At 46.7% G+C, this 24,922-nt stretch overlaps 1 protein-coding gene across 1 annotated transcript; it reads right to left on the minus strand.

Moving 5' to 3' along the window:
- Positions 1-4: 4 nt before the first annotated feature.
- On the minus strand, positions 5-20,882 carry adsl (adenylosuccinate lyase). Its single transcript, XM_072588425.1, has 13 exons — positions 20,697-20,882; positions 12,894-13,097; positions 12,396-12,440; positions 12,216-12,295; positions 9,137-9,308; positions 6,713-6,759; positions 6,458-6,548; positions 5,930-5,999; positions 3,539-3,686; positions 2,660-2,750; positions 2,148-2,237; positions 1,491-1,667; positions 5-522 (listed from the first exon to the last, which is right to left on the minus strand). The coding sequence occupies exons 1-13, from the start codon at positions 20,853-20,855 to the stop codon at positions 436-438; spliced, it is 1,461 nt and encodes a 486-aa protein (XP_072444526.1). The 5' UTR covers positions 20,856-20,882; the 3' UTR covers positions 5-435.
- Between the last annotated feature and the right edge of the window lie 4,040 nt (positions 20,883-24,922).

Here is a 24,922-nt window from a genome sequence, read left to right on the forward strand (position 1 = left end):
TAAATTCAAGGTGAAAAGATTTTTATTTAAAACACAAGCCATCCTTTCAAGCTGATGAGAATGACACAAAACACATACAAATGGAAACTTTGAGCCCAGTCCATTTTCAAAATGTAATGATCTGACATGTGACTTGCAACAGGAGAGCTCTGGGTCATTTGATAATAGCTCCATGATTCCTGAGTGGGAGCATGTTTGCTGACATCCCCGAACACAGTATACATTTGCAGAACATGCATGGCAATTGATGTCCCAGCATTAATTAAAATAATTGTTGGAAACCAAATCAGCAATTTAAAATTGAACAGTCTAATCTGTGCTCTTCAAATCTAAGGCATAAAACACACGCACAAACTTCCAAGTCACAGGCTGGACATGCTGGAACTTGAAGGTATTTTCATGAATTTTCAGCAGTCATCGCTCTGGTTCAGTTTCTCACAGCTCCAACTCAACCTTCACTTCCATTTGACCAGCATAATGGACCAAGAGTGGCTGAACCTCCTGTTCCAGAAATGTGGTAACCTTTTAAAGAGAGAACAAGAAAAGAAAATCAATACCAAACAACCACCAAGAAACAAGAGCAAAATACTGCAATTTTGGAAATCGGAAATGAAATCAAAGCACTGGAAATTATCAAGTGAACTTCTTCTGAACCACAGAAGCCACATTGGTCTTGAAAGGGCCAACTCTGCTTCTCTCTCCATAAAGGTGCTACTGAACTGCTGAAGTTTTTCCATTCTTCAAAAAGGAGTTTAACAGTGAAAATGGTTGAACAGCAAAGGCAGATATTTAAGAATTAAATAGACCATGGCTCTCAATATTCCAGTGAGGAAGGAGGGTATTGATAAAGGGAATAAGCAAACCATGGTTAAACAGGGCAATTAAGGTTAGCATCAAAATTAAAAGAAAAAACAAAATTTGGGAAAGATTAATGGCAAGGCATGATTGGGAAAGTTTGTTCAGCATTTTTCATTGGTTTTCAAACAGACCTTGGAGTGCAGGTTCAGAGTTCCTTGAAAGTGGAGTCGCAGGTAGATCGGATAGTGAAGGCGGCATTTGGAATGCTTTCCTTTAATTTGTCAGAGTATTGAGTACAGGAGTTGGGAAGGTCATGATGCAACTGTACAGGACATTGGTTAGGCCACTTTTGGAATATTGTGCACAATTCTGGTCTCCCTCCCTCCTATAGGCAGGATGTTGTGAAACTTGGAAGGGTTCAGAAAAGATTTACAAGGATGTTGTCAGGTCAGCCATGACGTCACTGAATGGCGAAGCAGACTCAATGGGCTAAATGACCTATTGCTGTTCCTTTTGTTTTATTGTCTCCTTCAAATTCAGTCAATGCACAGGGATTCAGATCCATGTTTAAAGAAATCACCCTTCCCACCCAAAATAAAAAAAGAGGCAGGGCAGAATGTCCCACCTCGACAGGTGGGGACCAAACTGGCGCCATGGGCAGTATTATGGATGGCTCCACATCCCACTCTCACCTGCCGGGGGGCACACCCAGTGAAGGACTTGGGGTCAAGCAGTGTCTCAAGCTGCCCGTGGATCGGGCTGAAGTAACTGTCCTCCTGAATTCTGTAGATCAGATCGTTGTCACCTCCCTCCTGTTTAACCACAGCAGCTGCCTGCTGGGAGAGGACACGGATTCGCTCGTGACAATCCTGTAGAAGATGGGAAGGAAATAACTCCAATCAGGAGCGTTTACCACAAATGTCACACCAGAACTGCCAGAGATGGGGAGACAGTCAAGTCTCTCAAACTGAATCCCAACTCAGTCTAGCTCCAATACACCAACACAAATCTGCATTAAACCTCCAGACTGATTCCATACATTCAAGCCTATTGGTTCAGTGTCTCCTACAGATCCTTCAACCAGCAGACGGTTCAGGCTAAAACAGCTAACCATGTTTATTGTAAAAACATAACATTTCTAGAAAAGTAAAAAGAAAATCAAGTAGATTTATCATTAATTCTTAATCTTTCAATGAGAGTTTCAAATCTGCCCTTTCTGAGCTAAAGTGTTGACCGAGATAAATCTTTTGAACGAAAACAGATAACCCAGTCTCTCACTGTTCCAACTGGAGTAGGGAGGTATGTTGTTCTAATGCACCCCCTCACTCCAGACACAGGGGAACACTGACCTGTCTATTTTCTCCTGCTTTCACCATTGCCATGATGATGTTTTCTGTCGCCATGAATGGAAGCTCGTGGCGAATGTGCCGCTCAATCACCTGGAAGAGAAAGTAACAGATCAGCGAGCGCACGGGAGGCTGGCAACAATGAGCAGGAGGCAGGAAAATTAGGAAGCGAACGTTCTGAGCAAGACTGCTTCAGACATCCGTTACTGCACAACCCAGGTATCCTCAGCAGACCCCCCCCCACTCCCACCACACACTGCCGCGGGGTATCCTTGTCATGGAGATGCTGCAATAGGTAATCACTAATGAGGACAATCACCCATTCTCAGACCTGCACCAACCCAGATCCAAGCCCTGTACAAACACATTACCAAACAATAATTCACAGAGCAATGCTACTTCACTTCAGCCCAGTGGCTGCTGGCTGAAAGGACAGAGCTCCCTACATCCCAAATCAGCTCTGTAATACATCAACTGCAGTATCGGAAAATCTCCATAGCAGACACACTGCCTACCTTTGGGTAAACGACCAGCCCTTCAGTGATGTTCTGTAGAGTGCTCAGGATAATGTCTGCGGTTAGAAACGACTCTGCTAAACAGATACGTCTGGAGAGAGGAGGGTGAGAGCAACAGTGGCAGAGACAGACAGGGGAAGAATGTGAATGGCAAAGAAGAAAAAAAAGTGGGGGGGGGGGGGGGGGTGAGTGGCAGAGAAGGGTGACAGGCCACAAACATGAAAAGAGCAAGTGACAGAAGGAGAGGGAAGGCAGGTGTTCAGACAGAGACAAATGGGGAAAACACAGTGATTAACCACCGCTTTACTACAGTTGTACTCAGCATCACATTGACAAGTTGATATTGGACACATTGGATACAATGTCAGAAGGAACACAGCAGCCTTTATGGCCCAGAAGAATGGCCAGAGAGCATGTCTGGCTATTGCATGCCTGGACCAGTTTGACCTTGTTCATTCAGCAACTTAAGGTATACAACCAAAGATAGCAGCTGGGTTTTACTGATGCTTGGCATTGGCTGGCACTTGAAGGATAAACTGTCACATCAGAGACCCCAGCCATTCCTTACCATCTGAACCAGTATGAACAGTCTATTCAACTTTGAGACATCATGTCACACGCAACATCCAGACAGATTCACCCACACTAAGCTGTGACCAGGAGGGGATAACCCAGGAGGGACTCCGCTCACTTAACCCAGTGACGAAGAAACCAGTGGCAGGGGTCAGGAAATTCAGCAAGGAACAGAATGAGGAACTTGTGAATTGACCATGAGAAGGGGGGTGGTATTTTGGAGGGGCCGCTCTACACCTCCTCCTGTCTCCTCTGCTTCCCTGTGAAGAGTTGAACCAATCCAATTCCAAGATGCAGCAAGGTTACCTGTTGGCACTGTCATCTAGAGTCCGCTCAAACCACTGTACAGCTGCTGTTTGCAGAGGGTCCAGCATCAGTGTCATGAGGTGGCGAGCCAGACTGCAGCAACGCTCACTGCGCATTGGATTCCTCTTATAGGGCATCGCACTGGACCCTGCAAACAACACACACAGCGACAGAATGAAGAGTCATCCACAGACTGACAGACTATCTGCCATCACTCACAAGCCCAAGACTGACCACCCCCATCTCCCCGATGGACCTTGCCCATCTCCCCTATAGACTGACCAATTTAGCCCCTTTCCTGGACAAACCATCATCCACACCCTACTAAGAAAGCACCCCAACTCAAATTTTCCCCATCCTCTCTCCAGACTGAGTGGTTACCTCCACCACATCCCTTTCCAATCCTGCCCAACAGTCTCCCCAAGCCATTGCAGATTGAGCCACTGCTCCCGAGTGGTTTACCAGGGTAACTCCTGCTTCATGGGCTCCTCTAGTCAATAAAGCAACACGGGAGACAGCGAGAGACAGAGAGAAAATGCATGTGTGTGGGGTGTAATGGTGCAGATTTCCATCGCCCAGTTCTGATGAGGTCAGAAGTCACAACATCAGGTTATAGGCTAATAGGTTTATTTGAAATCACAAGCTTTCGGAGCGCTGTCCCTTTGCCAGCTGAAGTGAAGAAAAGCATACAGGCACAGAATTTACAAGCAGAAAGATCAAAAGATCATACAAATGGAGCGAGTGGAGTGTTGAATAATAGGTCTCTGCAGGCATCAAGAATGTCAGACAGTGTGAGTAAAATGTCAACTGCTGGATAGCAAGTGAAGGGATGCCCAATAATCCAATTAATTGAGGCAGAGACATAATTACAAAAAATTAAAAATAAGCTGATGCAGGAGACAAACCAAACGGCTAGAATAACACAATAGGTATAAGAGTCATATGCCAAGGGTCTAATCAAAGTAACAAGTAATCCAAGACTGTTCAAACTAATTAAACTAGAGAGAGCATAACAAGCTATCAATGTGATGGTGTTAAAACTGGACAGTAAGGAAGATTTTACAAGTACAGAAGTGTGGTGGGGTTACATGTAGCGTGACATGAACCTAAGATCACGGTTGAGGCCATCTTCATGGGTACAGAACTTAGCTGTCAGTGTCTGTTCAGCGACTCTGCGTTGTTGTGTATCTTGAAGTCTGCCTTGTAGGACACCTACCTGAAGGTCAGAGGCTGAACATCCTTGAACAAAGTGTTCCCTGACTGGGATGGAACATTCTTGTCTGGCAATTGTCATGTGACCCATCATTCATTTGCCTCATCAACATACCATGCCTTGGGGAATCCTTCAGGAGAAAGTGAGGACTGCAGATGCTGGAGCTCAGAGCTGAAAATGTGTTGCTGGAAAAGCTCAACAGGTCAGGCAGCATCCAAGGAACAGGAGAATCGACGTTTCGCCTGTTCCTTGGATGCTGCCTGACCTGCTGCGCTTTTCCAGCAACATGTTTTCAGCTTGGGGAATCCTTGCCTGCAGTATATGAAACGGACAACACTGGCCGAGTCATATAAGTTTCTGCTGTGTACTGGTGGGTGGTGCTCCCATGTGATGTCAGTATCTATGTCGATGATCTGACATGTTTTGCAGAGGTTGTCATGGCAGGATTATGGGCTGTTATAGTCGGTGTTGTCCTGAAGGCTGGGCAGTTTGCTGCAAACAATGGTCTAGCGGTTGTTCGAAAGAGAAAAGCAGAGGCGTAGGGATGATCTTGGCGAGATGTTTGTCGTCATCGATGACATGTTGAAGGCTGCAAAGAACATGGTGCAGTTTCCCCACTCCAAGGAAATATTGGACGACAAAGGATCATGTCCTGTGTCAACCTTCTGAGGAGGTCGTTGCCGTTTTTCGCTGTGGAACATCAGAACTCGTGATTATGAGTTGCACATTGTATCCTGTTCTTACGAGGGCATCTTTCAACACCTTCAGGTGCCCAGTGTGTTCCTCCTTATCTCAGCAGATTCTGTATATACACAAGACTTGTGCATCAGGGATGGCTTCTTTAACATGTTTAGGGTGGAAGGTAGAGTTCTGATAATACCAGCGTGGACGAATGATTCAGGGCCAGGACTCTGTTGACTTTTTACCTGGTGTCCACACGGGGACTCAATAACAGAACCTACAACAATGTTGACTGATTTTCCCACCAATTCCAAAGTGCTGAGGTATTAGACTGAGGAGACTAGGATGTGAACCTGGGTTATCCCATCAAGAGTCCATACAACACTGGAACACACTCTGCCAAGCCCTTCCAGCAAAAACACTTCCTACATAAAACTACCACTCTGTAGAAATTACTCCTTCAGTCTCCCTGCGCCTCTCTCCCAAAGAGGACTCACCAATCTGATCTTTCTCAAAGGGCTCCTCAACCTCCTTCAGATTTGCAAGAAGGCGGATATCCGTACAAATCTGAAAGAAACACAGGTCAGATTATTCGGCATTGCCACACTTTGAAACACTGACTGACTGCGGCCATTCATTCCTTACACAAGCTGCCCTCCCTCTCTGTGCGACTGCTTTAGCTGCTCTGCTCAGTTCCCACACATGCTGATGATTCCTGGACCAAGGTAGGACAAACCAGACAAAACACAGGCCCCTTGTTTACTGCCCAATCACAATGGCAAGGCAGAACCTGCCTCACCCCCACGCCAAAAGCCCAGTGACCAGGCACCTCCTTAATCTGCGGCAAGCCCAGTGACCAGACACCCACCCTCCCCATACGCCAGTGACCAGGCACCCACCCTCCCCAAACCCCAGTGACCAAGCACACCATCCACCAGAGAGCAGACACACAGAGGGGTAATTTTTATTCAGGTTGGAAAGCCACACAAAGTCCTATGGGTGAACACAACCAGCTCTTTCCTAACCTTGTGAACAGTTGCCCCAAGACTGGAGAGCACGGCCAGCGAGTCAATATCCACTTTCCGACTGTACGTCTGTCCAGTCACCAGGTACGTTCTGAAGAAAAAGATACAAAACGTCTGAACATACAACCCGGGCTACCGACCCTCAAACCAGTAAGAGTGGTTGAAGGCTTTAGAACAGAGGGGCTCCCAGCTACACTCTTGCTAATATCACATGATAGAGAGGGACACCAAGCGCTTTCAGTGATCATAACTCACTGTTTAAACCCTGCCATCTCAGTCACCAAACGATCAAGCTCTTCAACCTGAAAGAGACAAAAACCAAAAAAAGCATGAGAATGTCAGAGAAGGAGAGAAAAACACACATTAGGAGAGGAAGCCATTCTGCCCCTCAAGCCTGGTCTGCTACTTAAGATCATGGCTGATCAGATTCTGGCCTCAACCCACTTTCCTGCCTGCCCCAGTAACACTTAGAAACTGGATTGTGTTCCCTAGTTGGAGACCTTCCTATAAGAGGAAACATTCTCCCAGTACCCACACTGTTGAACTCCTTCAGGATTGTGCACATTCCAATAAGATCACCTCTAATTCTAAACTGCAATGGACACAGACCCAACCTGCCCAGCTTTTCCATGTAAGAAAATACCCTCACTAATATTCCACTTCCCTGACAATAAATGCCAATCTTCCATCTGCCTTCCTGATCACTCACTGCTTCCTAACTTAACATACTAACTGTATGTAATTCATGTTCCAGGAACCAGAGACTCTCCCTGCCTCAGAAGTAAACCTCTCTCCTTTTAAAATAATACCCTATTTTTCTGTTCTTTCTGATGAAGTGGACAAGTTCACATTTCCCCACATTGTGGTTTTATATACACACTTCCCATGTCACCTTCACAACTTGCCACTCTATCTATCTTGGTGTTACTGGCAAATTTAGCAACCACATTCTGGTCCCTTCATTCAGGTCATTGATATAGATCGTGAACACTTGAGGGCCTGGCCTTGATCCTTGAGGCATTCCACTTGTTGACTTTCTTGCCAACCTGAAAATGACCTAATTATGGCTGCTCCTTCTGTTAGCTAACCAATCCTCCACTGATATTAATAATGTTGCCCCTCCCGATCATGAGCGCAGTTACCCGAGATGTGGCACCATGTTAAATGCCGCCTGAAAATCAAAGTACACCACAACAGGTTCCCCTTATCCTTCTTGTTGCTTACTTCCTCAAATGAACATTAATCAATTAGTGAAACATCATTTCACTTTCACAAAATCATGTTGACTCTGCCTGATTTTCCCTGAGCCCTGCTATCACCTCTCCAGTGAAATATTCCAGTGACTTCCATATGAGAATTATTAAGCTAACTGCCCTGTAGTTTCCTGTTTTGCGCCTCCCACTTCTCTTGAACAGAAGATTCACACCTACTATTTCCTAATCTGGTGAGATCTTTCCAGAATTTAGGAAGATTAAAATCCACCATCTCAACAATCACTTCTTCTAAAACCTTGGGGTGAACTCCATTAAAGCTGGAGATCTGTCAGCCTTTAGATCTTCATATTTTTCTCAGTATTCTAACCAAGATGATTACACTCGTTTCCCCTCCCTTTCCACCCCCACCCCTCAATCTACAATTTCTGGTCGGTGCAATGTTTAGTGTGCCTACAGTAATAAAGATCTGTATCTCAGGGATATTTTCATTAAAAAGTAAAGAAATCGCAAGGTGAGTTGCACTGAAGTAATGAAAACTATGAAGGGTTAAGAAATACAAATACTGAACTTGGCAGATGCAACTAAAAATGTTCTGGCTAATGTTCTAGAGACACGTGATAAAATCTCAATTCAAGTCTGGAAATAAAATGCAGCCTCGTGGCAATAACACCCATCTGGTTCTGTAAATTCTTTTAGGGAAGGAAATCTGCCGTCCTTAATCCAATCTGGCCTGTGCGCGATTTCAAACCCACTGCAATGTGATAGACTCTTAATTGCCTTCGGAAATGGCCTAGCAAGCCACTCAGATCAAGGGCAATTAGAACTGGGCAATAAATACTGGGCCAGTCAGTGACATAATGAAAGAACAAAAGAGAATGTGTAAATCTGGACAAGAAAGTGGCACGGTGGCCCAGTGGTTAGCACTGCTGCCTCACAGCGCCACAGACCTGGGTTCAATTCCCGCCTTAGGTGGCTGTCTGTGTGGAGTTTGCACATTCTCCCAGTGTCTGCATGGGTTTCCTAAAAAAAATGCGCAGGTTAGGTGAATTGCCCGTAGTGTTGGGTGAAGGGGTAAATGTAGGGGAATGGGTCTGGGTGGGTTGCTCTTCGGAGGGTCGGTTTGGACTTGTTGAGCCGAAGGGCCTGTTTCCACACTAAGTAATCTAATCTAAATCTAAATGGAGAGACCTGGGGACAAATCATTTAAAACAGTCACACTTTAATAATAGCAGATGAAAATGCAAATATCATTTACAAAGCAAAAGTATTCAAAGTACAGAAATTACTTTGTTTTTTTATCAATTCAACCAAGTCAGGAGTTGCGGTCTCTCGGGCCCTGGGTAGCCTTCAGGGCTGGATGACTCAGTGAATCAGGATTTCTGTTCGAATAACTGATGCTCTGCCATGATTATCAACTGCAATGGCTGCACAATCTCCCCTTGCCCAAGGTGTTAGTGTCACTCACCTTTCTATAGTCTCCCTCAAAGAGCTGGAGGAAACTGGCCTGAGTCCCTGTCGTTCCCTTCACCCCTCGGAATCGGAGCTCATTGCGGGCACGCTCCAGATTTCTCAGGTCCATACACAGATCCTGCAGCCAGAGGCAGCATCGCTTCCCAACGGTGGTCAACTGTGCCGGCCTAGCCAATCACAGCACAGAATCCACTTAAACAATTACAAACAAGGTGGAACTGTTACTTAGAAAGGCATAGACTAAATAAGGATAGTCAGCTCGGTTTTCTTTGGGTAAGGCTGTGTCTTACTAACAATTAGATTTTTTTGAGGAATAACTGTAGGATTGAGGAGGGTGGTGCAGTGGATGTTGTCCACATGGATTTTAGTCAGGCATTTGACAAAGTCCTACAAAGCAAATTGATCAGAAAAATTAAGGCCCCTGGAGTACAAGACAATGTGGAGAAACTGATACAAAAATCAGTTCAGTAACAGGAAATGGTGGACATTTTTGTGAATGCAATGTGGTCTACCACAGGGGCTCAAGTATTGGAGCCCTTGCTGCTTGTGATATACGTCAATGAGTTAGATTTAAATGTGAGGCAGGCAGGTAGGATTGAGAATTTGCAGAAGATGCTCATGTAGTTGATCTTGAAGAGGATATTGTTCTGAGGAAGGGTCACTCGACTCAAAATGTGAACGGAGTTCTCTCCATGGATGCAGCCAGAACCCCTACTGAGCTTTTCCAGCAATTTCTGTTTTTGTTTCTGACTTAGAGCATCCACCGTTCTTTCGGTTTTTATTTAGGATGTTATTGGCTATAGGGGGGCTTGGCTGAGTTGGAAAAAGTGACAAACGCAACTGAATCTGGAGAAGTGGGAGGTCACGCATTTGGGGAGAGGAAACAGAGCAAGGGAATATACCATAGGTGGAATGCGCTGGCTGCTTGAGCTCAAAACCCGAACTCATTGAAAAAGGTCCGGATCTGCTCAAGGCACTGGAACGTACAAGGCCATAGTCCAGGACCTACAAGGAGGGGTTAGAATGGGCAGCTAGCTTTTTCAAATTTTCTTTTTCAGACAGACAACGGGCTGAACAGCCCCTTTCCGTGCTGTAAATTTTCTATAATTCTACGGGTAATATCGCTGTCGCATTTGGAGCTCCAATTCAAGTCCCATTCCAGGACTTGATGTCCAAGGAATAGGCACTCATAACAGTCAAACAGGTTAAGGGTCAACCTACAAATTCTTTCAAATGACCTGACACAGGCAGTAAAGTAGGAGCGTCTCCTGGTCATGTCATCCTGCAGGAGGCAATGGTAAACCACTTTCCCAGCATTTTGCCTGAGGACAATGTGGATTATGCTCCAGGGTCAAGAACGCCCTCAGGACCTATTGTGCGACAACAGCGTGTGTTACAAAGTTGGAGTGTTCAGGGCGAAGACATGAAAACAATCCTGATGGTGGCCAGGATGGAGGGAATAGGATTAAGAGAGAATTAAAAAGTGGTAGTGGCTCAAAAATCATGGTTTGTACAGAGTTGCCTTCAATTTGTTAAGAGCCGAGAATTTTCCAGCCCTCAGGATTACAAAAAGGTTCATGTGCACAAAGGAAGGAATAAAAAAAAACTCAAACTAAACTGGAAGAAGTTACTCAAGTAGAAACAGCAGGAGTACAACCTCTTGAGACAGCTTTTTAAGGTAGTATGTAGAAGGTCCCAGAAGAGGGGGAGCAGTCCTGGACTTCATCTTAGTGCGTAAAGTATCAGTGGGGCAGCATTTTGCACATGGTGATCATAACTCCATTAGATTCAAAATTGTTGTGGAAAAGGATAAGGATCGGTCTGAAATTGAAGTTCGAATAAGATCAGATATGATTTGGCCAGAGTGGACTGACAGCAGATACTTTCAGGTAAATCTGACTCAAAACAATGGGATAGGATGCATTCAAAATGAAAATATGGGCTATATAGGGCTAACATGTTCCAAAAAGGAAAAGCTATGGGAATATTACATCCTTTGAACACTGAATAGAGGGATAAACAGCTTTGGATTAAGAGAAAAGGGAAGGCTTATGACAAATACAGAGGACTCAAACAGATGTTCAAGTGGAACAGAATGTTCAAAAGGAAACTTAAGGAGATTAAGAGTGCTAAAAAGAGACATGAAAAGATATGGCAGATAAAATAAAAGAAAATCCTAAGTTGTTTTACAGGTATATTAAGAGTAAAAAGATAACTAGGGAAAGCATAGGACCCCATTGAGGAGTGCATGGTTAATTTTCTATGGAGCCAGAGGATGTCGGTAGGGTCTTAAATGATCCTCTGTGTCAGTGTTCACTAGGGAGAGGGACAATATAGGTATAGAAATAAGGGAGGAGAAGTTCTGTGATAATTAAAGAATTAGCATAAACAAAAAGGCGGCTCTGGGCATCCTGGCAGGCTTCAAGGTAGATAAATCTCAAGGGCCGGTTGAAATGTATCGCAAGTTAAAAACAATGACTGCAGATGCTGAAAACCAAATACTGGATTAGTGGTGCTGGAAGAGCACAGCAGTTCAGGCAGCATCCAACGAGCAGCGAAATCGACGTTTCGGGCAAAAGCCCTAAGTTGTTGAATGAGGCAAGGGAGGAAATAGAAAGGGAGCTAGCAAAAATTCTCAATATCTGTCTGGGCACAGGAGATATGTTAGGAGGACAGCCACTATTCAAGCAGGAAGCAAAGGAGAAAGCAGCAAACTACAGATCTATCAGTCTAACCTCAGTGGTGGGGAATCTATAAAAGCAGTTCTAAGGGACAGAATTAATCTGCATTTGGAGAGGCAGGGATTCATCAAGAACAATCAGCATTGGCTTTGTTCAGGGTGGTGACATTTGACCAGCTTCACTGAATCTTTTGAAGAGGTGACCGGGCTGGGTGGGGAGGGGTTTGGGAATGTGGGGTCAGTCTGCATTCGACAGACTGTGGGGTGTGTGCAAATGTATGACTCCTTTACTAAACAACAACAGAAAAAAAAACTTTCTTTTGTGATTCAGAAAGTTATTAAAGACAAAAGGAGATTCTGACTGGGCAGGTGGTGTGAGTGCATTGCCACTTACTGGTAGTGGGTGAAGCCGAGCGTCGGCAGGTCAGCATATTTCTGGGCAAAGTCCGTCAGGCGGTTGATGACTCGAGCCAGCTGCAACAGATGCAATGAGACAGAGAGTCTGTCAAAACACCTCCCGCACAGGAATCGACCAACTATCAGCACTCGCGCGTGTGCGCACAGGCACACTCACCTTGGGCAGAAGGATGTCGAAACCATCGCGAAGGACAATCAAATCCTAGGGGAGGAGGGAAGTGATTAATACAGAAGAAATAACTAAAAGTGGCTGATGGAAAGCATCAATTCCATCCCCCTCTCTCTCTCTGACACTGCAGAACTCAACCAGACTGATCAGAAGCTTGTGGAATCTCATGCTGATCTAATTTCAACATTGAAACACTGCCCTAGCCTGTCCGATACTGAAATCCTTTAACTTCTAGACAAGGCAACTCCAACACACTACTGACCAGGCTCTGACCTTCCACCTTCCATAATGTTAAACATGACCAAAACTCCACTGTCCACTAACTTGAACCAAGTTCTACTTTGTTTCTTCAATGTTCAAAATTTTCATCCTCGTTTTGAAATCCCTCCATGGAGTGTTTGATGAATAACATATAGAGGGAGTTTTACACTGTATCTAACCCTGTGCTGTTTCATGACAGGTCAGAGATCAGGAATGTTGTCGTACTGTGTTGTCCCCCACATAGCAGGATGTGGCACCAAGGTGTATGATGGCAGCAGCATTTGGACAACAATGTGCGAACGTGTGCACATGTGCCATGACATCATGGCGAAGCTTCTTCTCTTCTTCGGCAGCCATCTTGAAATCAATGTTTTCGAGATTTGACTTCATCTCCTGGAGTTGCTCCTGTGTGATTGGCAGCCCCAGCTCCTGCAGAGAGATGGAGAGACACGAAGAATTGGAATAATTCACACAGCAACCAGCACAAGCAATGTTACTCCACTCACCCAACTATCTCTAACTGGAATCAACCCCCAACATTCACCACACACAATCTCCCCTTTGGCACCCAGCACGTGCAACCCATAACCATAACCCCTCTTCACACAACACACTGAGCATCAAGAACAGTTACTCAGTATCTAATCCCACGTTGTACCTGGCCTGGGACTGTTTGATTGGGATGGTGTAGAAGCAGCTTTAATTTCAGTTTTAAAAAAAACAAAGAGTAGAGAAAGCTTCAGTTTGTATTTAACCCCATGCTGTACCTGTCCTAGGAGGGTTTGTAAGGGAGATGCTGTACAGTACTGTTGTTGCATAGATAACATTGACTCATCACTGTGGCTATGACAATTTTTACTGAAAACACCTTATGCACTCAAGGTAGGGAAAGAAATTCATTGTATGTGTGTGTACACATACACAAAGCATTGAACAAACAGTTACCATCATTCAGCAACTATGGATGTAAAGCAACCCAACAATATTTTCTTCTGTACTTTACTGTCTCACCATTTTCCAACAAATATACAAAACGATTAGAGCCGGTACACCATGGAAACAAGAGTGAAAATACACAGCAGGTCTGACAACGCCAGTGTACAGAGAGTCAATGATTCTGGTTCATATTCCAGGTGATGCTGTGTGTTTCCAGCATTTTCATTTTTAATTATTTCCAGAAGTGCTTTAATAAAGTAATGAATAAGGTCAGAGAATGTAGAGTCAGGGGATAAGAGACAGTTCTGTTGAAAAATCATGAACCTGAATCACTAACTGGGTTTTTCTCTCTGCACCACCAGTCCTTGGTATTTCTAGCAACCTCCCCGTTGTTTTCAGATTCCCAGCATCCAGTGTTTTTTTTGGGACAAGCAGAGTGGGTTCCGAAGAGTCATTCTGACTCAAAATGTTCCTGTTCTTCCCTCCACATTACCATCTGACCTGCTGAGTTTCTCCAGCACTTCCTGTGTTTCTTTTAGATTTCCCACATCCACAATATTTTGCTTTTGCACAAGTGCAGAATGGATTGCTGGGTGGTTTCAAGACAGAAAGGAGAAACTTGGAGTAAAAGGTAACTATTCAGAAGGTTGGAAGTGAAGTTCTACAAAGGATCAGTTCACGATTTTCCTGAACCATTGGACCACGGAATCAAACAACTTCTAAATTTACACATAACACCAAATTTAGTTTGGAGGAGAGGGATGGCAATTTTAAAACCTGCATGGATTGCTAAATGAGAACAGCTCTTGCTTTGAGTGGTGTCACACCACCTTGTGATACCAGGCCGGACAGCAAGCCCTGCTATTCCCATAGTCATCACAAAAGTTCAAAGATGTTATCAAAATACATACATTTCCCCAAATTACTTTGTTTTTTTTAAACTCAGGTTAGAATTATAGGATCACTACAGTGCAGAAAGAAGCCATTCAGCCCATTGAGTCTGCACCAACTATGAAGAATGTCCCATCCAGACCCTCCCCTACCACCCTATTCCCGTAACCCTGCATTTCCCATGGCTAATCCACCTAGCCTGCACATCCCTGAACACAGGGGAAATTTAGCCTGGCCAATCCACCTAACCAAATACATCTCTGGACTGTGGGAGGAAACAGTGCACCCAGACCAAACCCATGCAGAGATGGTAAAGAATGTGCAAACCCCACACAGATAGTCACCCGAGGCTGGAACCGAACCTGGGTCTGTAAAGCTGTGGCAACAATTCTTGATGTGATTTGATTTATTGTTGTCATATCTTGGAGTGCAGGTGTACAGTTCCTTGAAAGTGGAGTCATAGGTAGGTAGGATAGCACATTTGGTACAGTTTCCTCCACTGGTCAGTGCACTGAGTATAGGAATTGGGAGGTCATGTTGTGGCTGTACAGGACATTGGTTCAGCCATTATTGGAATACTGCATGCAATCCTGGTCTCCCTGCTTTAGGAAGGGTGTTATGAAACTTGAATGGATTCAGAGAAGAACATCCCAAGAAGGGTTTGAGCTACAGGGAGTGGCTGACAAGGCTGGGGTTGTTTTCCCTGGAGTGCTGGAGGCTGAGGGGTAACCTTATAGAGGTTTATAAAATCGTGAGGGGCATGGATAGGATAAATAAACAAAGTATTTTCCCTGGGGTGGGCGGCACGGTGGCACAGTGGTTAGCACTGCTGCCTCACAGCGCCGGAGACCCGGGTTCAATTCCCGCCTCAGGCGACTGACTGTGTGGAGTTTGCACGTTCTCCCCGTGTCTGCGTGGGTTTCCTCCGGGTGCTCCGGTTTCCTCCCACAGTCCATGCTAAATTGCCCATAGTGCTAGGTAAGGGGTAGATGTAGATGTAGGGGTATGGGTGGGTTACACTTCGGCGGGGCGGTGTGGACTTGTTGGGCCGAAGGGCCTGTTTCCACACTGTAAGTAATCTAATCTAATCTAGTCCAAAGCTAGAGGGCATACATTTAGGGTGAGAGGGGAAAGATTTAAAAGGGACCTAAGGGGCAACTTTTTTCACACAAAGGGCGGTGCGTGTATGGAACGAGCTGCCAGAGAAAGTGGTGGAGGCTGGTATAATTACAACATTTAAAAAGGCATCTGACTGGGTATATGAATAGGAAGGGTTTAGAGGATTATGGGCCAAGTGCTGGGAAATGGGACCAGATTTATTTAGGAAACCTGGTCGGCATGGACAAAGTTGAACCAAAGGGCCTGTTTCTGCGTTGTACATCTCGACGACTATCTGCCTGCACTGCCCACAAAACAAAACTTTTTACTGTACTTGGGTACATAGAGACGTAGGATCTGTTTCTGTGCTGTATATCGCTATGATTCTGTCTTCACGTTCAAGCTTCCGCCTGACTGAAATGCTAACCACTGAGCCACCATGCTACCCAGTATTAATAGAAAGCACCAAGCAGGTTTCTGTTTTGAACAATAAGGAATCTATTTATTTATTATATAGTCAGTCTATAGGTAAATGATTAAGAACTGCTGACATGTAACACTACCAGTTAAACTCTAACCCACTTATAAAAACTCCCCTACACACTGGTGCTGAGAATGCTTTGAAAAAGTACAGCAGCCCCTTGCACAGTACTGGGTTTTTTAAACAGTCAATTTTTGTGCTCAAACAAAAAGAAAAACTTGGATGGATACAGAAAAAATACAGGAAGTTCCTCCTTCTCGTGGGGAAGAGCTGAAGAGTCACAATGAAATCCAATTATAGAGTCAGAGAGATGTACAACACGGAAACAGACCCTTCAGTCCAACCCCTCCATGCCGACCAGATATCCCAACCCAATCTAGTCCCACCTGCCAGCACCCGGCCCATATCCCTGCAAACCCTTCCTATTCATATACCCATCCAAATACCTCAAACGTTGTAATTGTACCAGCCTCCACCTCCATCCTCTGGCAGCTCATTCCATACATGTACCACCCTCTGCATGAAAATGTTGCCCCTTAGGTCTCTTTTATATCTTTCCCCTCTCACCCTCAACCTATGCCCTCTAGTTCTGGACTCCCCAACCCCGGGGGAAAAGATTGTGTCTATTTACCCTATCTATGCTCCTCAATTTTGTAAACCTCTATAAGGTCACCCCTCAGCCTCCGACGCTCCAGGGAAAACAGACCCAGCCTGTTCAGCCTCTCCCTGCAGCTCAGATCCTCCAACCCTGGCAACATCCTTGTAAATCTTTTCTGAACCCTTTCAAGTTTCACAACACCTTTCCGATAAGAAGGAGACCAGAATCGCACGCAATATTCCAACAGTGGCCTAACCAATGTCCTGTACAGCCGCAACATGACCTTGCAACTCCTGTACTCAATACTCTGACCAATAAAGCATACCAAATGCTTTTTTCACTATCCTATCTACCTGCGACTCCACTTTCAAGGAGCTATGAACCTGCACTCCAAGGTCTCTTTGTTCAGCAACACTCCCTAGGACCTTACCATTAAGTGTACATGTCCTGCTAAGATTTGCCTCCCAAAATGCAGCACCTTGCATTTATCGAATTAAACTCCATCTGCCATTTCTCATCCCATTGGTCCATCTGGTCCAGATCCTGTTGTAATCTGAGGTAACCCTCTTCGCTGTCCACTACACCTCCATATTTGGTGTCATCTGCAAACTTACTAACTGTACCTCTTATGCTCGCATCCAAATCATTTACGTAAATGACAAAATGTAGAGGGCCCAGCACCGATCCTTGTGGCACTCCACTGGTCACAGGCCTCCAGTCTGAAAAACAACCCTCCACCACCACCCTCGGTCTTCTACCTTTGAGCCAGTTCTGTGTCCAAATGGCTAGCTCTCCCTGTATTCCATGAGATCTAACCTTGCTAATCAGTCTCCTCTATGGGGAACCTTGTCAAACGCCTTACTGAAGCCCATATAGATCACATCTACTGCTCTGCCCTCATCAAGCCTCTTTGTTACTTCTTCAAAAATCTCAATCAAGTTTGAGAGACATGATTTCCCAAGCACAAAGCCATGTTGACTATCCTGAATCAGTCCTTGCCTTTTCAAATACATGTCCTTCCTGTCCCTCAGGATTCCCTCCAACAACTTGCCTACCACCGAGGTCAGGCTCACCGGTCTATAGTTCCCTGGCTTGTCTTTACTGTCCTACTTAAACAGTGGCACCATGTTTGCCAACCTCCAGTCTTCCGGCACCTCACCTGCGACTATCGCTGATACAAATATCTCAGCAAGAGGCCCAGTAATCACTTCTCTAGCTTCCCAGAGTTCTCGGGTACACCTGAGCAGGTCCTGGGGATTTATCCACTTTTAACCGTTTCAAGACATCCAGCACTTCCGCCTCTGTAATCAATTAGGAATTCAGGAGAAATATCTTTACTAGGAGAGTGTGGGACTCACTCGTATAGGGAACAGTTGAGGCTCAAGTGAAAGCTGAACTGGGTGAGGGAGAAAGGAGTGGCCATAGTTAGATTTAAACAAATAAAAGGTGAGAGGAGGCTTTATCAACGGCACAAGCACAAGCATGGACAGATTAGTTTGAACTGGCAGCTTGTGTACCGTCTGTCCTCTGAGATCCTGTGACTCTGCCATGTACTGTGCACACAAAGTGACTTCTGTTAGCCCATTAACTGAGTTAGAGCATACATCAGAATCATCATTACATTGGAACAAATCAGCTTAGCACGAAACAAGGAGGACTTTCTGAACCTAAGAAAAACCACAAATTCTGGGGAAAGTGAGGGGGGAGGATTAGGAGAGGCACAGAGGGAGACGGGGGTGCTATTACATGTGGGGGATGTGGGAGACCAGATGAAGGGTTGGGGAGGTCAGGATATGGGTAAATATGGGGGGGGAATGTGTGGGATCATCTGGAATGGAGGGTTTGTGGGGGAGGGAAAAATCAGGAAACGGAGGGGTTTGGGGGGGGGGGGGGGGGAGAATCGGAAATGGGGTGGGGTGTGTGGGGTATCAGGGACGAGGAGTTTGTCGGGGGGGTGGGGTGATCAGAAACAAGGGGGTTGTTGGGGGGGGGGGATCGGAATGGGGGGGGAAAAGAGAAGATAAGAGAGATCTGGAACAGGAGTATTATGGGGATCAGGAACAGGACGGAGAATGAAGTGATTTTGAATGAAGGTGGAATTTGGGGAATTGGGGACGGTGGTGGTGTGAGGATTTGGGAATGGGATGGGGGTGTAGGAATTTAGGAATGGGATGGATGGATGGGGGATTGTGGATGGGGTGAGGGGATTTGGGAATAGGATGGGGGTGGGGGGGGATTTGGGAATCGGTGGCAGGGATTTGGGAATTGAAAGGGGTTGTGTGGATTTGGGAATTAGTTGCAGGTGTTTGGGAATGGAATGGAGCAGTGGTGATTTGGGAATAGTATGGAGGATGGGGATGAGAGACAATTTGGGAATGAGACAAGGGTATAGGGATATGGGAATAGGACAGATGTGGTGGTGAGGGAGGATTTGGAAATGGGATGAAGGGATTTGGGAATGGGATGGGGTGGTGTGAGAATTTGGGAATGGGAAACAGGAATCTGGGAATGCAATGGGAGAGTGCAGGGATTTGGGAATGGGATAGGGGGTAGTGGGGATGGGGGGGTTTGGGGATTTGGGAATAGGACGGGGGGTGTGAGGTATTTAGGGATGGGGAGGTGTGGGGATTTGGGAATGGGATGGTGGGGTTAGTGGGGATTTGGGAATGGGATGGTGGGGGTAGTGGGGATTTGGGAATGGGATGGGGGGGCAGTGGGGATGGGGGGGGGTAGTGGGGATGGGGGGGGGTAGTGGGGATGGGGGGGGGTAGTGGGGATGGGGGGGGGTAGTGGGGATGGGGGGGGGTAGTGGGGATGGGGGGGGGTAGTGGGGATGGGGGGGGGTAGTGGGGATGGGGGGGGGTAGTGGGGATGGGGGGGGGTAGTGGGGATGGGGGGGGGTAGTGGGGATGGGGGGGGGTAGTGGGGATGGGGGGGGGTAGTGGGGATGGGGGGGGGTAGTGGGGATGGGGGGGGGTAGTGGGGATGGGGGGGGGTAGTGGGGATGGGGGGGGGTAGTGGGGATGGGGGGGGGTAGTGGGGATGGGGGGGGGTAGTGGGGATGGGGGGGGGTAGTGGGGATGGGGGGGGGTAGTGGGGATGGGGGGGGGTAGTGGGGATGGGGGGGGGTAGTGGGGATGGGGGGGGGTAGTGGGGATGGGGGGGGGTAGTGGGGATGGGGGGGGGTAGTGGGGATGGGGGGGGGTAGTGGGGATGGGGGGGGGTAGTGGGGATGGGGGGGGGTAGTGGGGATGGGGGGGGGTAGTGGGGATGGGGGGGGGTAGTGGGGATGGGGGGGGGTAGTGGGGATGGGGGGGGGTAGTGGGGATGGGGGGGGGTAGTGGGGATGGGGGGGGGTAGTGGGGATGGGGGGGGGTAGTGGGGATGGGGGGGGGTAGTGGGGATGGGGGGGGGTAGTGGGGATGGGGGGGGGTAGTGGGGATGGGGGGGGGTAGTGGGGATGGGGGGGGGTAGTGGGGATGGGGGGGGGTAGTGGGGATGGGGGGGGGTAGTGGGGATGGGGGGGGGGTAGTGGGGATGGGGGGGGGGTAGTGGGGATGGGGGGGGGGTAGTGGGGATGGGGGGGGGTAGTGGGGATGGGGGGGGGTAGTGGGGATGGGGGGGGTAGTGGGGATGGGGGGGGGTAGTGGGGATGGGGGGGGGTAGTGGGGATGGGGGGGGGTAGTGGGGATGGGGGGGGTAGTGGGGATGGGGGGGGGTAGTGGGGATGGGGGGGGTAGTGGGGATGGGGGGGAGGTAGTGGGGATGGGGGGGGTAGTGGGGATGGGGGGGGGTAGTGGGGATGGGGGGGAGGTAGTGGGGATGGGGGGGGGTAGTGGGGATGGGGGGGGTAGTGGGGATGGGGGGGGGTTTGGGGATGGGGGGGGTTTGGGGATGGGGGGGGGTTTGGGGATGGGGGGGGTTTGGGGATGGGGGGGGGTTTGGGGATGGGGGGGGTTTGGGGATGGGGGGGGTTTGGGGATGGGGGTGTGAGGTATTTGGGGATTACTCCCCGGTCTCTTACCTTCTCGGCCGTCGCCAGGTAAAGCCAGAGCCGGCGCCAGGTGGTGAATTTCTTGGCCTCACTGAAGTTGAAGGCCATCTCCGGGGACGAGTAGCGGCTAACCAGCGGTGAGCGGTACCGCCCGAGACCACCATCACCGCCGCTGTCCCCCGCCGCCATCTCCCAACGGTTAACAGCATGGGACACCCAGCCCCGCCCTCACCATGGAGACAGCCAATCAGAGCGCCGCGACGTCACACCTGATCCTTCACCCCTCCGCCCCACCGGGTAGTCAACCAATAGTAGAACCGCTATTGGGCACGTGATATCGATACCCCGCCCACCACTGTGGGGGTAAACAGCTATAGGTCGTGTTAGGCCCCACCCCCTCCCCAGAATCCAATCCACAGTAATCTGACGACAACAATAATTTTCATTTATATAGCGCCTACCTCGCACTTCCACTTGAGGGGAGCAAAGGAGTTTCAATGTCAGCCCATAAGAGGCACGTCCGACCCTGCAGCACTCCCTCAGGGTTCCCCTTTCGAAAGAACATTGATATAGTCTCACCTGCCAATTCATTCACTGCCTCAGCATCCCATCGATTTGAAGGGTCTTCGAATGTCCTTCTACATTTCAAGCACTTTAATTCACTCACATTCTTGTCGTCTGGGTCTCCAGAACAGCTTTAACACAGCAGAGGAAGGGGAATCCGGAATGTATGTAGTTTAGGGGGTGCTTGCTGCCCCTTTAAGAGAGTGGGTAAAGGTGACCTTGAGCTGGAATTTTGGATCAGTCGAGAGTTTGATAGTTGCTTGTCTATACAGATAAACAGTGTTCATGCTTGAAGATCCTACCTCCTAGTCTACTTGGAATTTATGAATTGACCTAAACATAGTAGAATCCTAGCTTAACACTACAGCTTTTGGGGAAACAAAATGTGTCCTTTCACAGAATCCCTATAGTGCAGAGAGGCCATTCGTCCCATCGAGTCTGCGCCAACCCTCTAAATAGCATCCCACCTATCTCCATAAACCCACATTTCGTCTGGAAGAAGGGCTTAGGTGATAAACAACAAGAATAAGTGAAAGTCAGCATAATAGTGATATAAGTAAGTCAATGTAAGTTATAGAAATAGGCAAAGGAGGTTAAAGGAAACAGAGTAAGTGTAAGACATGTAAGTTTACAGGTCAGCGCAACACGAGCTTTTTCCTATCAGATGCTGCCAGGTCTGCTGAGTTTCTACAGCAATTTCTGTTTTTGTTTCAGATTTCCAGTTCTTTATTTTAAGCACAGGGAATTTGGCAAGATTGGATGATATTTATTCAAATACAAGGAGTTTGATGAACAAGGCAGATGAGTTGAGGGCACAAATTAAATCGTGGGAATATGATTTAATCACTGACACTGAAACGTGATTGAAAGGACAGGATTAACATTTTGGCATTTCAGGCAAAACGGGGAAGAAAGTACAGGAATATATATTGCAATTTATGGGGGGGGAAGAGAGAAATTGAGGACTGCAGATGCTGGAGATCAGAGTCGAGAGTGTGGTGCTGGAAAAGCACAGATCAGGCAGCATCTGAGGAGCAGGAAAATCGACGTTTCGGGCATCGACGTTCCTGATGAAGGGTTTATGCCTGAAATGTCGATTCTCCTGCTCCTTAGATGCTGACTGACCCGCTGGCGTTTTCCAGCACCACACTCTCGACTCAATCAAATACATTATATGGTTGTGATTGCATTATTGTTTTAGATCTTGCTATGTATCACTGGGCTACAAAATTTCTTAAATTGGAACAGTGCCCACACTCGTGAAGCACTTGCTTGACTATAAAATGCTTTAGGACATTGTGATGCTGTGGACGGTGCTTTATAAATGCCTAGTGGTATTATCACTGGACTGTTAATCTAGACACCCGGGTAACCTTCTGAGGACCTGGGTTCAAATCCCACCACAGCAGATGGTGCAATTTGAATTCAAATTACACCAAGTAGTAAGAGTCTACTGATGACCATGAATCCATTGATGATTGTTGGAAAAATCCATCTGGTTCATTAATGCCCTTTATGGAAGGAAACTGCCATCCTTGCCTGGTCTGGCCAACATGTGACTACAGACCCACAGCAGTGCTGGCCCAGCCAATGATGCCCTCATCCCATGGACAAATTTTAAAAACTGATTAGGGATTCAATTCCAACAGTAAGGAATAGGAGAAAGCTCCTCAAATTAAGGTATATGTGGGGTACTTAATAAAACAAAAATAAGCAATCACATTGCTGGGAGTATTCTATAGGCCCTATTCTATAGGGAATATTCTATAACTTCTATAAGTTATAAGGACTTCAACTTCTCCAACATTAACTGGGGTAGTCAGATTGAAAGGTTGAGAGAGAGTAGAATTCTTAAGATGTATCCAAAACAGCTTTTTAAGCCAGTACGTAGAAGTCATACAGAAGAGGGGTGGTCCTGGACTTAATTTTAGATCAAGAAGCCAAGGACGTCTGCCAGACCTCGCAGAACCCACTGTCTGTGCTAATTTCTTTTGTTGTTTCAGTCTTGCTCTCTATTTTTATGCCCATGTTGTCACTCTCACAAGTGAATACCTCGAAGTATTCATTTAGAGCCCTACCTACATCCTTTGGCTACATGCATAAATCGCCATTGTGAACCTGTTTTCGTTATCTTTTTACCCTTAACATACTTTGTAAAATGACTTAGGATTTCTCCTTTATTTTACCTGCCATTGTACTTTTATGCACCCCTTTTGCTCTCCGAACTTCCTTTTTAAATTCTCGCTTGCATTTTCTATGCTCCTCTAGAGCTTCTGTTGTTTTGATTCTCTAGTATCTGCCATAAATCTCCTGTTTCTCTTTATCCAACCTTGTATATCCCTCAATATCCAGGATTCACTGAATTTGTTGATTGCACTCTTTATTGGAACAAGTTGGCTTGTGCTCTCCCAATTTCCTTTTTGAATGCATCCCATTGTTCTAACACTGACTTACCTGAAGTATCTGTTCCCAGTCCACTCTGGCCAAACCAAATTAGATTTATTAAAATCGGTCCTCATTAGATTAGATTACTTACAGTGTGGAAACAGGCCCTTCGGCCCAACAAGTCCACACCGACCCACCGAAGCGTATACCACCCAGACCCATACTCCTACATTTACCCCTTCACCTAACACTATGGGCAATTTAGCATGGCCAATTCACCTAACCTGCACATTTTTGGATTGTGGGAGGAAACCGGAGCACCCGGAGGAAACCCACGCAGACACGGGGAGAATGTGCAAACTCCACACAGAGAGTCGCCTGAGGCGGGAATTGAACCCGGGTCTCTGGTGCTGTGAGGCAGCAGTGCTAACCACTGTGCCACCGTGCTGTCCTCAGGCCCTTGTAGCCCGATACAGGTAATGATCAGATGTTCAGGGAAATATCTTAAAAGTCATATAGCACGGAAACAGACCTTTCAGTCCAACTTGACCATGTCTGACCAAATTTCTCAAACTAAACTAGTCCCACTTGCCTGTGTTTGATCCATATCCCTCTGAACCTTTCATGTACCTGTTCAAATGTCTTTTAAATGTTGTAACCATAACTTTATCTACCACTTCCTCTGCAAATTCATTCCACATACGAACTACCCTCTGAATGAAAAGGTTGCCCCTCATATCCCTTTTAAATCTTTCTTCTCTCAACTTAAAAATATGCCCTCGAGTTTTGAACTCCCCCACCTAGGGGAAAGACATTTGTCATTCACCTTATCTATGCCCCTCATGATTTATAAACCTCTACAATGTCATCAACCTTCTACGCTCCAGTGAAAATTGTCCTAGCCTATACAGCCTCTCCCTATAACTCAAAACTCTCCAGCTCTAACGATATCCTATTAAATAATAATATGCTTCCTATAGCAGGACAACCAGAACTGTACACAGTGCTCCAACAGTAGCTTCACCAGTTGTCTTCTACAATGTCAACATGACACCCCAACTCCTATATTCAATGGTCTTACATTTCTGGAGCATCTTTCAAAGATCCACTTCCCTTCTGGATGTAGGTTTGCTCATTGAGCTGGAAGGTTTGTGTTTGAAAATGAACCTTCCACCGCAGCAAGCAAACCTACATCCAGAATCTCAACCTGAGCTACAGATCTTCTCAAAACTCGCTATCCACTTACCTATTCGTCCTTGCATCTTGCAGAAGGCCTAGCAGCCCACATATGCAGCCTCTGCAGGCCA

Source organism: Chiloscyllium punctatum, chromosome 18, assembly GCF_047496795.1.
Source record: "Chiloscyllium punctatum isolate Juve2018m chromosome 18, sChiPun1.3, whole genome shotgun sequence".
In the NCBI taxonomy this organism is placed as follows: domain Eukaryota; kingdom Metazoa; phylum Chordata; class Chondrichthyes; order Orectolobiformes; family Hemiscylliidae; genus Chiloscyllium; species Chiloscyllium punctatum.